The sequence below is a fragment of the Bison bison genome, unplaced genomic scaffold (genome assembly GCF_000754665.1).
Source record: "Bison bison bison isolate TAMUID 2011002044 unplaced genomic scaffold, Bison_UMD1.0 scf7180017864370, whole genome shotgun sequence".
Classification (NCBI taxonomy): Eukaryota; Metazoa; Chordata; class Mammalia; order Artiodactyla; family Bovidae; genus Bison; species Bison bison.
In genome coordinates, this window is record NW_011494942.1 from 10,154,680 (window position 1) to 10,170,435 (window position 15,756).

At 37.6% G+C, this 15,756-nt stretch overlaps 1 protein-coding gene across 4 annotated transcripts in view; it reads right to left on the reverse strand.

Moving 5' to 3' along the window:
- CASC1 (cancer susceptibility candidate 1) overlaps window positions 1-15,756 on the reverse strand; it is a 91,277-nt gene that overhangs the window by 38,947 nt on the left and 36,574 nt on the right. For all 4 annotated transcript variants that reach the window (XM_010855991.1, XM_010855990.1, XM_010855988.1 and 1 more), the window contains 3 exons: window positions 15,035-15,181; window positions 12,249-12,352; window positions 9,272-9,578 (listed from right to left, as the gene is read on the reverse strand). In XM_010855991.1, coding sequence (XP_010854293.1) covers window positions 9,272-9,578; window positions 12,249-12,352; window positions 15,035-15,181 — 558 coding nt within the window. The remainder of the gene's footprint in view (window positions 1-9,271; window positions 9,579-12,248; window positions 12,353-15,034; window positions 15,182-15,756) is intronic.

The window sequence follows — 15,756 nt, forward strand, 5'->3', positions numbered from 1 at the left end:
ACAGCAATATGCCAGCAAATTTGGAAAACTCAGCAGTGGCCACAGGACTGGAAAAGGTCCGTTTTCATTCCAATCCCAAAGAAAGGCAGGCCAAAGAATGCTCAAACTACCACACAATTGCACTCATCTCACACGCTAGTAAAGTAATGCTCAAAACTCTCCAAGCCAGGCTTCAGCAATATGTGAACCGTGAACTTCCAGATGTTCAAGCTGGTTTTAGAAAAGGCAGGGGAACCAGAGATCAAATTTCCAACATCCGCTGGATCATGGAAAAAGCAAGAGAGTTCCAGAAAAACATCTATTTCTGCTTTATTGACTATGCCAAAGCCTTTGACTGTGTGGATCACAATAAACTGTGGAAAATTCTGAAAGAGATGGGAATACCAGACCACCTGATCTGCCTCTTGAGAAATGTGTATGCAGGTCAGGAAGCAACAGTTAGAACTGGACATGGAACAACAGACTGGTTCCAAATAGGAAAAGGAGTATGTCAAGACTGTATATTGTCACCCTGCTTATTTAACTTATATTAAAAAGTTTAGTGAACCCATAATATTTTGGATATACTAGAAGTGGAAGAGATCCTACTAAGGTGTTTAAAAAAAGTAAATTCTTGCATTATGTTGTTTTATTTAGTTTCCTCAGCGTGCTTAGTAGCTCAGTTATATCTGATTCCTACGTCGCCACCTTGGACTAGAACCTATAACTTTTATATGGAAAAATACCTAAGATGCTTTGTTAAGATTTTTTTTAAAGAATGAAACTATATTTGCAATGTCCTGTGCTGTGCTTAGTCACTCAGTCGTGTCCAACACTTTGTAACCCCACGGACTATAGCCCACCAGGCTCCTCTGTTCACGGGGATTCTCCAGACAAGAATACTGGAGTGGGTTGCCATGCCCTCCTTTAGGGGATCTTCCCAACCCAGGGATTGAACCCAGATCTCTGCACTGCAGGAGGTTTCTTTGCCATCTGAACCACCAGGATAGAAACAGTAATTACTGTTGGAACTAGTGTTGTTTTGAATAAGAATAGAATAGAACCAATAGAAAATAGAAACTAAAACAGAATAGAAAAGAATCAACTCCATACCAGTGAAAGTGATCATTAGAAATATCTGTAAGATAAATAATGTAGTGATATGTAGGGGCAGTGCTTTGAGCTAGTGGTTCTTTGGATAGGTGGAACTGCCTGGCTATGGGTATGAGTGGTAAGAGTTACGTTGTTAGAATTAGTAAAGGTACTGCTAGAGAGTCAGAGAAGATTAATGAAAACTTAAGGCTGTTGTCATTAAATTGGTTAAGAAGGACTAAGCTAATAAAACTAGTAAACTGAAAGTGGTAGTATTCATTCAAATGGTATTATTTTTTCATATTAGTGGTATTAATAGGTGTAATCATGAATTTTAAAATTGTAGCTTGAGATTTTGTATGTAACCAATGTAATAGGTGTTTGATACCATTATTAGCAGGGATAATCCTAATGCAGCTTCGCAGGCTGTAAAAACTGGTAAGATAATGGGTATTATGCTAGCTAGAGTTAAATGGGTGTTCAGAATTATTAGGGTTGCCATAATAAATAATGACATTATTCCCTTCAGAAATAGTAGGGAGGATATTACACAGGATTGGTATATTAAGACCCCCCAATGTTAGTTGCTTCAGTCGTGTCCTACTCTTTGTGACCCACCTGTAGCCCACCAGGCTCCTCTGTCCATAGGATTTCCCACGCAAGAATACTGGAATGGGTTGCCATTCCCTTCTCTAGGGTATCTTCCTGACCCAGGGATCAAATCCATGTCTTCTGCTTGGCAGGCAGATTTTTTACCATCTGAGCCATCGAGGAAGCCCCCAGGAGAAATTGTAAATACTAGAGTAATATTTATGTAGACTACAGGAACTTGATAATTATGAATTTAATCATAATTTAATGAGTGAAAAAATAAAAACTTGCTTTATTTTAAACTAATTACCATATTTGGTCCACTCTAACCCCTTTTGAGTCCACCTGTAGGCTAAATTTACTGCTAGTGGTGAAATGAGGATTAGTCCTATGAGTATTGCTATTAGATTATTTGTTTGGGATGCTCAGGGTAGGGGCAGAATTTTTAGGTCATACAGAGAAGAAACATAATGGTCAATATGAAAAATTTTAAGGGAAAACTGTAGGCATGCTGATCCTATAATGTCATATCTGCATTTGTAAGGACTTGATTTTTCCATGTGTTTAGTTGGGGAAGTTAGAAAGCGATAAATACAAGAAAGCTTTTCTGGATGATGTCTCTTTGTCACTAATACATTGCTAAAATGTTGGTTAATAAGTCCAAGTATAAAAAGAATGTTGAGTCTAAACAGAAGCGTATGACTAGACCAGATAGTTCAAGAGGGGCTAAGAGAGCTTTTGTAAAAGGCTGGGGGTTGGGGTTTATCACTTGGAATACATAGGTCCGATGGGTTACGTCATTGTGTAAGCAGAGGCTTATAAGCAGGGGCTGACATAAGCTTGAATAATTGTGCTGTGCTGTGTGTGCTTAGTCACGTTCGACTCTTTGTGACCTTCCGGAATGTGGCCCACCAGGATCTTCTGTCCATGGGGTTTTTTGAGCAAGAATACCAGAGTGAGCTGCTTTTTCCCCTTCCGGGGGATCTTCTCGACCCAGGGATCAAACCCCCGTCACCTGTGTTTCCTGCATTACCTGCCGAGCCATCGGGGAAGCCAAAACAGCTACTGCAAATTCAAGGATAGAGAGTAGAAAGAGAATAACAAATGCAATGAAGGCTGTGTTAGGAATAATACTTATTAGGGCCAGGGTTGCCCCTCCAATTATATTATTTAATAGTTTCTGCTGAATCATATGGTAGCAAGTAACTACCATTAAGATCCAGCAATTCTATTTCAGGGCATTTATCTGAAGAAAACAAAAGTACTAACTCAAAAAGAGGTATGCACCTCTATGTACATCGAAGCACTATTCACAACAGCCAAGACACGGAAGCAATGTAACAGTTCATCCGTGGATGAATGGATAAAGAAAACGTGATACATAGTGACAATGGAATAATATTCAGCCATAAAAAATGAGGAAACCTTGCCACTGAAGACAACAGGGGGGACCTCGAGGGCCTTATGTTAAATGAAATAAGTCAGACAGAGAAAGACAAATACCATATGATCTCACTTTTTTTGTGGAATATAAAGAAAGAAAGAATTTAAATAGAGAACAGATTGGTGGTTGCCAGAGGTTCGGGGTTGAGGTAGACAAATGGGTGAAGGTGGCCAAAGGTATGAACCTCCAGTTACAGAGAAATAAATTCTTGACTTGAAATATACAACATGGTGACTACACTTAATTATACTGTATTGTATATTTGAAAGTTTGTAAGAGAGATCTTAAAAGTTCTCAGCACAAGGAAAGAATTGTAGCTATGTATGGGGGTGAATGCTAACTAGACTTATGGAGATTATTTCACAGTACATAGAAATATCAAATCTTTGTGTTGTATACCTGAAACCAATATAATGCCATATGTCAAGTACATCTCAAGAGCTTTTAAAATTAAAGTATATAAAATCTGTATCATTTTGAATGGCTTCTACTTGACTGAATATTTTATAATTAATCTGTGGACTGTAATTTCTAATATAAAAAAGCCAGTGAACATTGTAACATTTTTATTTAGTTGTCTTAGGATTTCATAATAATAAATCACTAAAATGAAAAATCACTAAAAGGTACATTTACATAGTACCAAATTTCCCGGAAGATTGTACAAACTTTCACTTTTAATAACAGAACGTGAAAATGGCTGCAACCTCTCACACTCAGTTTGATATGAAGTGCTATAACGTCAGTTCTAATTTGTTTACTCATTTGGTTATCTTTTCATATCTTTATTGACAGTTGCATTTCTCTTGTTGATCTGCTCAAGTCTTTTGCCTAATTTATATTAGGAACTTGTCTTACCAATTTGTACAAATTCTTTATATTAGGATAATAACCATTTGTTTGATATGTTTAAATATTTTTCCCAGTCCATTGTCTTTCAGCATTGTTTATAGTGAGGTTTATTTGACACAAATGTTCGAACCCATAATCTCCTTTTCTTGCAAGGTTTTGGTTTTGATGCACTAATAAGGAAGAAAGATCTTAGGACCTGCATGGCGGTCCAGTGGTGAAAAATCATCTACCAATGCAGAGGACACTGGTTCGATTTCTGGTCTGGGAAGATTTCACGTGTAGCCGAAATTAGCCACAACTATTGAGCGCGGCCTAGAGCCCATGTCCCACAACTAGAGAAGCCACTGCAGTGAGAAGCCACCCACCACAATGAAGAATAGCTCCCGTTCACTGCAAGTAGAGAAATCCTATGCATAGCAACGAAGACCCAGCGCAACCAAAAAAAAATAATGACAAATTTTCTTTTAAATCTTTTTTGTTTTTGTTCAGTTGCTCTGTCATGTCCAACTCTTTGAGACCCCATGGACTACAGCATGCCAGGCTTCCCTGTCCTTCACTATCTCCTGGAGCTTGCTCAGACTCATGTCCATTTAGTCGATGATGCCATCCAACCATCTCATCCTCTGTCATCCCCTTTCCTTCCTGCCTTCAATCTTTCCCAGCATCAGGGTCTTTTCAAATGAGTCAGCTCTTCACATCAGGTGAGCAAAGTATCAGACCTTCATCTTCAGTATCAGTCTTTCCAATGAATATTCAGTAATGATTTCCTTTAGGATTGATTGATTTGATCACCTTGCAGTCCAAGGGACTCTCAAGAGTCTTCTCCAACACCACAGTTCTTTTTAGTAAATATGATAAAATAACTTCCCTACATTCTCTTCAAGTACTTTTTATTATTTTATGAGTTTTGATTAGTTTGTTTTTATATTTAAACCTAGGATCTGTTAACTTTTTTTTAGTGTGTAGAGGGAAGTATGATTGGAAATATATTTTATTTCATATCTTAGCTAGCTGTCTCTGAGACCACTATTAAACTCAACTGTTCCCTTCTCAAGTTCTATACATTATTTTACATAGATATTGGATCTCCTACTTCTTTCCACCATTTATTTTACTCACTCCCATAAATTCCATCAAATTATCTTTATCCCCTTCTTTTGAGCTGCTGATTTTCTTTATAAATCCAGTGATTTTTGCCCCTTGCAGGTGACTCACACTTACAAAAAGTGCTCAACAAATGTGTTCTATTCAGAATTAGTGGCAAGTGGAGGCCCAGCTGGAGAAGGCAATGGCACCCCACTCCAGTACTTTTGCCTAGAAAATCCCATGGATGGAGGAGCCTGGTAGGCTGCAGTTCGTGGGGTCGCGAAGAGTCAGACATGACTGAGCGACTTCACTTTCACTTTCATGCATTGGAGAAGGAAATGGCAACCCACTCCAGTGTTCTTGCCTGGAGAATCCCAGGGACGGGGGAGCCTGGTGGGCTGCCGTCTATGGGGTCGCACAGAGTCGGACACGACTGAAGTAACTTAGCAGCAGCAGCAGCAGGAGGCTCAGCTGATGATTGTTTCCACCTGCTCTCTTTCCTTCCCTAGCCAGCTGAGCAGGGAAAATGGCTCTGACCTGGGGGATTTTTCACTTTATGCAGATTACTGCTGCCCCTCTTAACTCTCCTCCAAAATCTTCCTTCAGCACAGAAGATGGCTTTCCCCCTGCCTTGGTACACTTAAGCATGACTGTAGCATTTTCCTGCTTCTGTGGAAATCACACACACTTCAGCATTGTCCATATTAACTTTTCAGAATGCTGTGGGGCATTTGGAAGAATGATAGAGCACATGGACATAAGCATTATCTACACACACGCCTGTGTGGTATGATGAGAGGATTGGTTCCCCAGAACAGGGGTGCTCACTAAAGTAATCTTAGTGTCATCTTCTAGGCAATCTTCTCTTTTTTCAACTGCCTGATCACAAAGTTCTGCCAGCCAGGTTCTTCCACCAACCACTCACACAATTTTCAGTCCTGCTTCCAGACTATGGTGAAGTTTCATAAGGTAAAACTAATTGTCTGATCATTACTCTTGGTTCCCTAGACGAATTATTTGAGAAGAACTTCATTCACTATGCTTTAAAATATGCATTACCATCGAGTAGAATGCTTTTCCTTAATGTACTTCTGTGTATTATCAACAGTAGCATTGGTACATCCCCTGGAGGAGGTCATGGCAACCCACTCCAGTATTCTTGCCTGGAGAATCCCCATGGCCAGAGGAGCCTGGCAGGCCACTCTCATGGGGTCGCAAAGAACTGGACATGATTGAGTGACTAAGCACAGCACAGCACAGCACTGGTATACCTTTAGTCATTTTTACACCTTTAGTCTCATTATAGATTGAAGACGTTCAGTTCAGTCGCTCAGTCATATCTGACTCTTTGCAACCCCATGAACCACAGCACGCCAGGCCTCCCTGTCCATCACCAACTCCCGGAGTTTACCCAAACTCATGTCCATTGAGTCGGTGGTGCCATCCAACCATCTTATCTTCTATTGTCCCCTTCTCCCCCTGCCCTCAATCTTTCCCAGCATCAGGGTCTTTTCAAATGAGTCAGCTCTTTGCATCAGGCAGCCAAAATATTGGAGTTTCAGCTTCAACATCAGTCCTTCCAATGAACACCCAGGACTGATCTCCTTTAGGATGGACTGGTTGGATCTCCTTACAGTCCAAGGGACTCTCAAGAGTCTTCTCCAACACCACACTTCAAAAGCATCAATTCTTCAGTACTCAGCTTTCTTTGTAGTCCAACTCTCACATCCATACATGACTATAGGGAAAACCACAGCCTCAACTAGATGGACCTTTGTTGACAAAGTAATGTCTCTGCTTTTTAATATGCTGTCTAGGTTGGTCATAACTTTCCTTCCAAGGAGTAAGCGTCTTTTAATTTCATGGCTGCAAGCACCATCTGCAGTGATTTTGGAGCCCAGAAAAATAAAGTTAGCCACTGTTTCCATTGTTTCCCCATCTATTTGCCATGAAGAGTTTCAATAAAACATTAAAGAATAACAGAAAAAAAAACAGATGTAGTTAAACACATTGGAAAGGGCCTGTTAATGGAGGAAAACTTAGTTTGGTAACTTGGAGCTCTAATAGATGACAGATTTTGAGAAAAACAGAAAACTGCACTATTTGGTATTACAGTGAATTCATGTGCTGATATCTTTAATGTGAAACTATTTTAAGTAGTTTTAGACATAGAACTATAATAAGTCCTCACTTATATGAGGTGCTTCAACTGAGACATACATGTATAGGAAGAACTGCTAAAGCCATCTAAATTCAAGTAATATTTCAAATTATATCTTTTCTAAATTATTTCACAACTTTAATAATACGAAATTTTGGGGTAAACTGTTGATGAGTTTTTTTATAAAATATGATCAAGGAATTTGAGGAGCAGAAGTTATTCAATATTTTTATCAGATCAAGACCAAACATTTTTAGATAACATCTTTTCTTTCTTTTTTCGACTCTTCCCTTCTCTCTGCCTAGAACACCCTTCTCCAGGACCTTCTCAAGATTAGCTCCTACAAGTCAGCTCAAATGTCTCTGCTTCTAAGAAGCTGGTCCTGACTACTAGCAGAAGTGTCCCTACCACTCCACCCTAGGCAGTCCTGTTTTATATAAAAAATTTTGATACCTTTTTAATTGTTGTTTTCATGAATGTTCAATCACAAATCTTGCAAAACCTTATTTTTAGTGTACAGGTCTCCATTTTGTTTCTTACTGCATACTTAAATAATGTGACATCCAGGGCCCATTTACTCATTCTTTATTCCCCCTTAGAAATCAGTGTATTACATCCATTCATGTCTTCTTAACTAAAGCAAGTCACATGGTCATGGTCACCCCTAATTTTAAGGGGGAAAGGAGTATAATCTTCCTACATGTCCAGGAAAGGGAAGAAAACTGGAAATATTGTTGAACCCTAGTAAAGCTACCATGCTATCTGAGAGGAAAAATGATTTTTTTCTTTAATTTTAAAAGCTACCAGATTGCTCAAAAAACATTTAAGAGTGACAACTTTTAAAGAAGAACAAATCACTTATTTCCAACCTCTCTGAAGTATCAGTTATATATAGGTTTCTGGATTCTCCTCCTTTTATGCCTTTTTGATTTTTTTCATAATTGTAGTCACATTCTGAATACTATTCTTTGTACTGACCATTGTGTCTTATATCCATCTTTTACATTGCTGTAGAATCATTACAATTTTTGATTCTGGTGTAACCAAATGGCATTTTTCAATTAAACGTGTTCTTAGAATACCTAATAATACTTATTCTAATTTCTAATTTGTATTCAACTTAATACTTAACCCTACCTGTGTTTAAAGAAAACAAACCAATAAACCAATACAATATTTTAAGCACTTACAGGAAAACCTGGTCCTCCCTAAAATAAAAGTGTCCATGGCCAAACAAAAAGCTGCTCAGTTCTGAGAAAGTTCTATTAAATGCTAAAGAGACAGTTTATTTTACCATAATAGGTAAGTGGCTTGAAAATCCTTGAAACAGAACGGAGAGAGCAGAAACTAATTACCAAAATATGATTATTATAACATTTAATTGGGCTTTCCAGGTGGCACTAGTGGTAAAGAATCCACCAGCCAATGCAGGAGACAGAGGAGACTCGGGTTCTATCTGTGGGTCAGGAAGTTCCTCTGGTTAGGAAATGGCTACCCACTCCAGTATTCTTGCCTGGGAAATCCATGGCAGAGAAGATTGGCCAGCTACAGTCCATGGGGCCACAAAGAGTCAGACATGAATGAGTGACTGAGCGCATAGCACCTAACATATTATTATATCTAAAGATGTCAATTTTTAAAAGAGAAGTACAACGGTTTTAAAAAATTAGTTTTTACTTCATTAAATTCTTTCTTACAAAACCGAAACCTGAAGAAGTAACTAATCCTTCAGTTTGTGAAAGTATTTATCACAAGTTCCCTTAAGTGAATTTGAAATATAATTAATACCCACAAATAAAATTGCTTCAAAGCTTTTGGGGACTGAACCTAAAATAAAAATGAGCAATTTCTGTGCTCAACTTTGGGATGTGGAAGCAACAAGCTCAACTATAAATAGTGACTATGAATATAGAAGGCAAGGGGAAAAAACACATTCAAAACGGAGCCATTGGTTAGAAAATGGCTTTCGGTTTCTAGCTGTTTAGAAAACAATCTTGAGAATGCATCAAGAGAATCTAATAACACCCATTTCATGAAGAAAAAAATGTACATTTAAAGTGTCCTACCATTTGTTCTTCGACATCACCTTGTCCCTCAGCTTTTGTTTCTTCCTCATGAACTGAGTTAGACTCATTTTCTTGTTTATTCTCTTCTTGGAGATCTTTGCTGACTGCTGTTTGCACACTCTTAACTTCTTCTTTGACAAAGTCAGTTACTATAGAAATGTGTTCTTGTGATGGTGTTAGAACAGGGCTCAGGGGTGTGACATGATCGTAGTGAGTGTGCAGGAGGCGTAGAGCAATGTCAGATGTTGCTAATATCCTTGGGATTTCAAATCCAGTTTGTGTCTCAGAGAATCTGATACTTCTGTGCCTGTTAATTAATTTAACAAAAAAGATGAGCCTCTAGGAAGTTCTATGTCTGCTGTGAATTTATACCTAAGCATTATTTCCTCTTTAATTTCACCAGAGTTTTGAGCAGTGTGGATACACTTAACTTGCTTTCTTTGCAAGCATTTAGACCAGGTTTCTGATGTTACTGTCTCAAAACTATCTCTTGGGATCCATGGCTCCATACTCTTCTCTTCCATCTCTGGGAATTCCTTCTCTGGTTCCTTTGTACAGCCTCCTTCCTAACCATGACTGAGCGATTGAACTGACCTGAGTTGAACTTCCTAAAGTGAAAGTGAAAGTGAAGTCGCTCAGTCGTGTCCGACTCTTTGCGACCCGTGGACTGTAGCCCACCAAGCTCCTCTGTCCATGGGATTCTCCAGGCAAGAATACTGGAGTGGGATGCCATTTCCTGCTCCAGGGGATGTTCCCAACCCAGGGATCGAACTCAGGTCTCCCACATTGCAGGCAGACACTTTAACCTCTGCGCCACCAGGGAAGCCCAGGCTGATGTCACTCAGCTCTCCATCCTGAGTCCTCCTTTCATCTCCTTCTACATATTCTCCCTGGATATTATAATTTCTATGACTTCAATGAGCTCTATGTTTCCTAGGGGAAGAAGTATCCCTGAATGAACTATAAAAGGTTAAAAAAACTCCTTTACATATGTGTGCACATATGTAATAAAATTCATAAGAGTTGATTTCTAAAAAGTTAAGAACTACTGATCTGTATGCTAATGACTTCCCCAAACATGTCTCCAAAACTTCGGCTTCCCTGGTGTCTCAGTGGTAAAGAATCTGTCTGCCAGCGCAGGACATGCAGGTTTGATCCCTGAGTCAGGAAGATCCCCTGGAGAAGGAAATGGAAACTCGTCCCAGTAATCTTGCCTGGGAAATCCCATGGACAGGGGAGCCTGGCAGGCTACAGTCCATGAGGTCACAAAAAGTTGGATACAACTTAGCGACTAAAGGACAACAACAATGCTAATAATGCCTCCAAATATGTTTCCAACTCACATTTCTCTCAATGCCTTCAGATAGTTACACTTTGATGTCTCATAGTCTCATAGGTAACTTCAAATTCAACAAGTCCCACACTGAACTCACCATCCCAACCTCTGCCCCTCTTCATCACCATCAAAGTAAAACAAAAGTTGTTCTGCCACCACTGTTCCTTATCTTAGTAAAAGAATACCATCTAATTCTCTTTTTAAACCTGGGTAGTTAATACAGAGCTGTTTGTTTTACTTTTATTCTTTTAAAATTATACAGATTATTTTCCGCCAGAGGGCGGTCCACTGGTTAGGATGCCACGTTTTCACTGCCATGGGTGTGGGTTCAGTTCCTGGTTGGGGAAATAAGATTCTGCAAGCTACACAGTGTGACCAAAAATAAATGAATAAAAAATTTAATTAAAATTTAAACCACAGAGTATTTTGTAGCAAATAGAACTTGGAAAATATTTTGTTCTTTCCTTTTACTAAATATCAAAAACAAAGTCCAATTTTTCCCATTGTTGTTATGACTAGTCTTTTTAGAGCTGGGACTAGAAACCCAGACCTCCTAACTTTTATTCTGATAATTTTTCTCTAAAACTCACTGTGCCATATTAACTCAATTATTTTGAAACATTCGAGTAAAGCAGCAGCCAAGTGATTATGAATTTGTCATTATCTCTATTATTCCTCAGAATGATATTACTTTGTTGAAAACATCATTTAAATATCTAAAAAGTAATAAATATGAAATTATTTTTGAAAGTATTAGTTTTTAAATTTAAATACATATTTTAAATTTTTTACAATGTTGTGTTGGCTTCTGCCATCTAACAACACAAATCAGCCATAATTATGCATACATACCTGCTTCCCTTGTGGCTCAGCTGGTAAAAAATCTGCCTGCAATGCGGGAGGCCTGGGTTTAATCCCTGGGTAAAGAAGATTCCCCTGGAGAAGGGAAAGGCTACCCACTCCAGTATTCTGGCCTGGAGAATTTCATGCACTGTATACTCCATGGTGTTACAAAGAGTCAGACACAACTGAGCGACTTTCACTTTCACTCTCCCTCCCTAGCCTCTCTCCCCTTCCCCCATCCCATCCCTCTAGGTCATCATAGAGCACCAGACTGGGCTTCCTGTTGCTACACAGGAACTTCTCACCAGCTACCCATCTTACACCTGATAGTGTATACATGTTGATGCTACTTTCACAGTTCACACAAAATAAATTTTTTAAAAGCTTCAGACTGTCCCGTAGAAAGTACCTATCACTTCTACTTTTTGGTGGGGAGGGAGGCTGAGTGAGTGAAAAAAAGAGGAAGACCCTGATATCTAGTCAGTGTGTATTTATACTAGACATCCTGTTACGGATGACCTTTACATGTATTAACATTTAATCTTCAGCCCAATCCTATTAAGTGATAAAAATAATTTCACTGTTGATATACTGAGACCTTACAAGGCTAAGTAACTTGCCTAAGATAAACAACAGGTCTCAGAATTAAACCCTAACTGGCTGAGCTCCTAAGATGGGTTTTGTTTTTTTTTTTCTAAGATGGGTTTTTATAAGTATGCCATGCTGTAATGCAACAGGCATCTGCTTGGTCATGTGACTCTAATGTCTTCAGACCTATAGCATCACCCATGGCAATACCTTGGATTCTTCTTGAGGTTTGCCCATATATAGAGAGTAACATTTTCATCTTGAATGACTTTTTCCATATTTCCACTGTCCAGATCTGCTAAAGTGCTAGCTTGCTGTAAGAAAAAAAGAAAACATTATTAAGATTAGAGGCCTCACAAATTATATAGTTTAGGTAAGTTATTTCATCAGTTAGGTGTTGGATTCCCTTCAATACTTAAAAAAGTAATTTGGGTAAAAATAAGGTTCAATAAAAATAACAAAGAATTGTTTTAAATAATTCTCTAAATGATACAAATGTATTTACTCACTTAAACGTGTTTCCCCTTTTCTACTCAGTTTCTCTTAAGGTGTCTAAGGATGCAGTCGCTCAGTCGTGTCCGACTCTGTGACCCCATGAATTGCAGCACGCCAGGCTTCCCTGTCCATCACCAGCTCCCGGAGTGCTCCTATATTCCCAGATAGCTCTTGCAGATTGCTTTTAGATTACCCTTTTCAATTTTAACATTATCATGACTTCTCATTTTAACTATATATCCTAATCTTAACTTTATCCTTACCTTATGCTACTGCAAAAGTTAGCCTATTCCCGAACACACCAAGTTTACAAAATATACCTATGAGTTCTGTGTTTTACTAGTCTAATACCTGATAATCAACATACCATTTAAGGATATTCTTTAGAATTCTTTAATAAAGACTAAAATAGATTCATGCCTCTTGCTTAAGACATTAGTTCTTTAAAAGGACTTAAATAAGTCAATATGTATTCAGCTCCTATAATGTAAAAACTTAAAAGTACTGGGAATTGAATTTATTGCTATTTGTTTTCAAAGTAATTGTTCTATGACTTCCCTGGCAGTGGTTAGGACTTCACTGAAGAGGGGCACAGATTCAATCCCTGGTGGGAGAACTAAGATCCCACAAGTCACTCAGTGTGGCATAAATAACAAAACTGTCGTAGAACTGTTTCACATTGTGTGAATTTATCCAGCTGTTCCTTCACAGTTTAACTTACTCCTCTATCTCCTTTATTTTTTGTACACTGGAAGTTAGGTCAAGGTAGGTTTAAGTGGCGGCCCACTCCAGTGTTCTTGCCTGGAGAATCCCAAGGATGGCGGAGCCTGGTGGGCTGCCATCTATGGGGTCGCAGAGAGTCGGACATGACTGAATCGACTTAGCAGCAGCAGCAGCAGCAGGTTTAATCACATTAGATGAATGATTTTCTGCAAGAAGGCACCTTATGGGAAGTTGTGTTCTTTACACTGCATCCTATCAGGAGGCATATGATGTCCCACTGTTAACAATGTGGACTTGATCACTGAGTTCAAGTGGTGACTACCCATATCTTCCCACTGCAAAGTACATTTATCCTAGTCAGTAAGTAATCTGTGGTCAAATACTTTGGCATTATGAGAATGATATGCTCCTAAACTTTTCACCTAATTACTGAGGTAGTGGTTAATTATCTTTATCAGTTATTACACTGGAGATTGAAAAGTGGTGATTATCTGACTAACCATTCCTTCCACCTTCATCAGATGGTATTCTATAAAGAATTGTTCTCTCTACCCCCACCTCACTTTCCCTCTACCTTTCTGGGGTATCACTGTAGACTCATGAATTTTTATTTTAATCAGTGTGTTTTAATAAATTATAGACATTGTTCTTTCTGATATTCAAAATTATCTCCAACTTGACCACTGGGAGCTTTTTTAAGCTAGTCTTGTCCCTTTACCTATGACTTTATTAGTCTTTGAGCATTTACTTGCTTTCTAGCACAAGATAATGCAAAAATTCATCTTGCAATAACAATCTCGTCTTTCAAATTCCCTGCCCCAAGCTTGAATCAGCTATTTACCCCAATTAGAACTTATTCCTTTACATGGAATAAAGAGAAATCTGGTTCATACTGATATTTCCATTACAAATTTAACATTACAGTGTGTTTTCTAATCTTCTCTTCTATATAACATATCTTTTTTTCTCTTAAAATAAAAATTTTGATCAGTAATAATTATAACACATTTCCTTACTGGCTTTTTCTTACAATATAAATAAGATAGTTGCAAAATTTTAATATGAATATTACTGCTAAGAATAACTTAACAATAATAAGCCTTCTTTGCAGTTCTTTTTGTAATTAGAACACATTCTACCATGTCTATAAACGTTACTGTGTTCTAGACCAGAAGAAAAAAGAAACCAAGACACAAAATAGCCAAAAGCAAGGTATGATCTTATACTGTTTTCTGATTTAAAAAAACAAAGCCAAACAAAAACTATAGGAGATATTCATGGAATATTAGGGAAAATTTAAATATGGACTGGATATTAGAATATATTATGGAATTATTATTAACTTTCATAGATATAATAATAATGGCTCTATAATTAGTTGAACATTACCATTAGTGCTAAGATATTTGGGAAAAATAGAGTGACTACCAATAATTGTAATCTTGTGTAAACTGATTCATTCTAGAGTGAATATCTAACATACAAGGTTTTGTGAATTCATTTTCATAATGGTCCTAGTAAACTTTAGCAAGTATAAGAGAAAATATCTAGAATTTAGCTATATTTATAATGTTTTATTTCTTTAAAAATAAATATTCACAGTTGATATTTATTATTATTAAAAATAAATATTCACATTGTGCCTTAAATTATTCTGACTTTTCCTTAACCTTTTAAATCTTCAAAAAAATGATACTGGATCTTAAAAATTATATAATATAAAATCTTAACACTTACAAAAGGTATTAATAACATATAAAGCAAAACATCACACTTACTCTGAGAAGTATTTCTGTGGCTCTGTTAAACTTAAGATGAAGGAGCTCCTGCAGTTCTAGAATTGATTCTTGGTACTGGATTATATTTTTCCCTTGCAAATCATATGGTGGAGTTTCCAATAAAATTAACTTCAATTTCTCAATTAACTATAAAGTGAAAGTAAAAATACAAAGCAAAAATTTACCATAAAAGTAATCTTCTGATAAACAAAGGAAAAAGTGAAATATGGGATGTTTTACCATTTTTGAATTGAGGAACATATCACCAGTAAAACATATAAAAATAGTTTCCTGAATTTATTCTGTTAGAAAAGGTCATGGGAAAATAAAATATTTCCTCCCAAAACTCCACTATAAAAATCTTCAACTATGTATAACGAGCTGTCCTCAGCAAGCTGATAGAGGAGGCTTATTACCCAAGACTGTAGAACAATAGAAACAATAACAATATGGTAACAATGAGAAGAGTGAGCAGAAACGGAAGAGGAGAATCACTAATATCTACTGAATACTTACTATGTTCCAAGACCTGTGTTCCAAATGCTTTATATGTTTTAATCCATTTAATTCTTATCATAAGTCTATGGGTCAGTTAGTTCAGTTTAGTCACTCAGTCGTGTCCGACTCTTTGCGACCCCATGAATCGCAGCACGCCAGGCCTTCCTGTCATCACCAACTCCCGGAGTTCACTCAGACTCACGTCCATCGAGTCAGTGATGCCA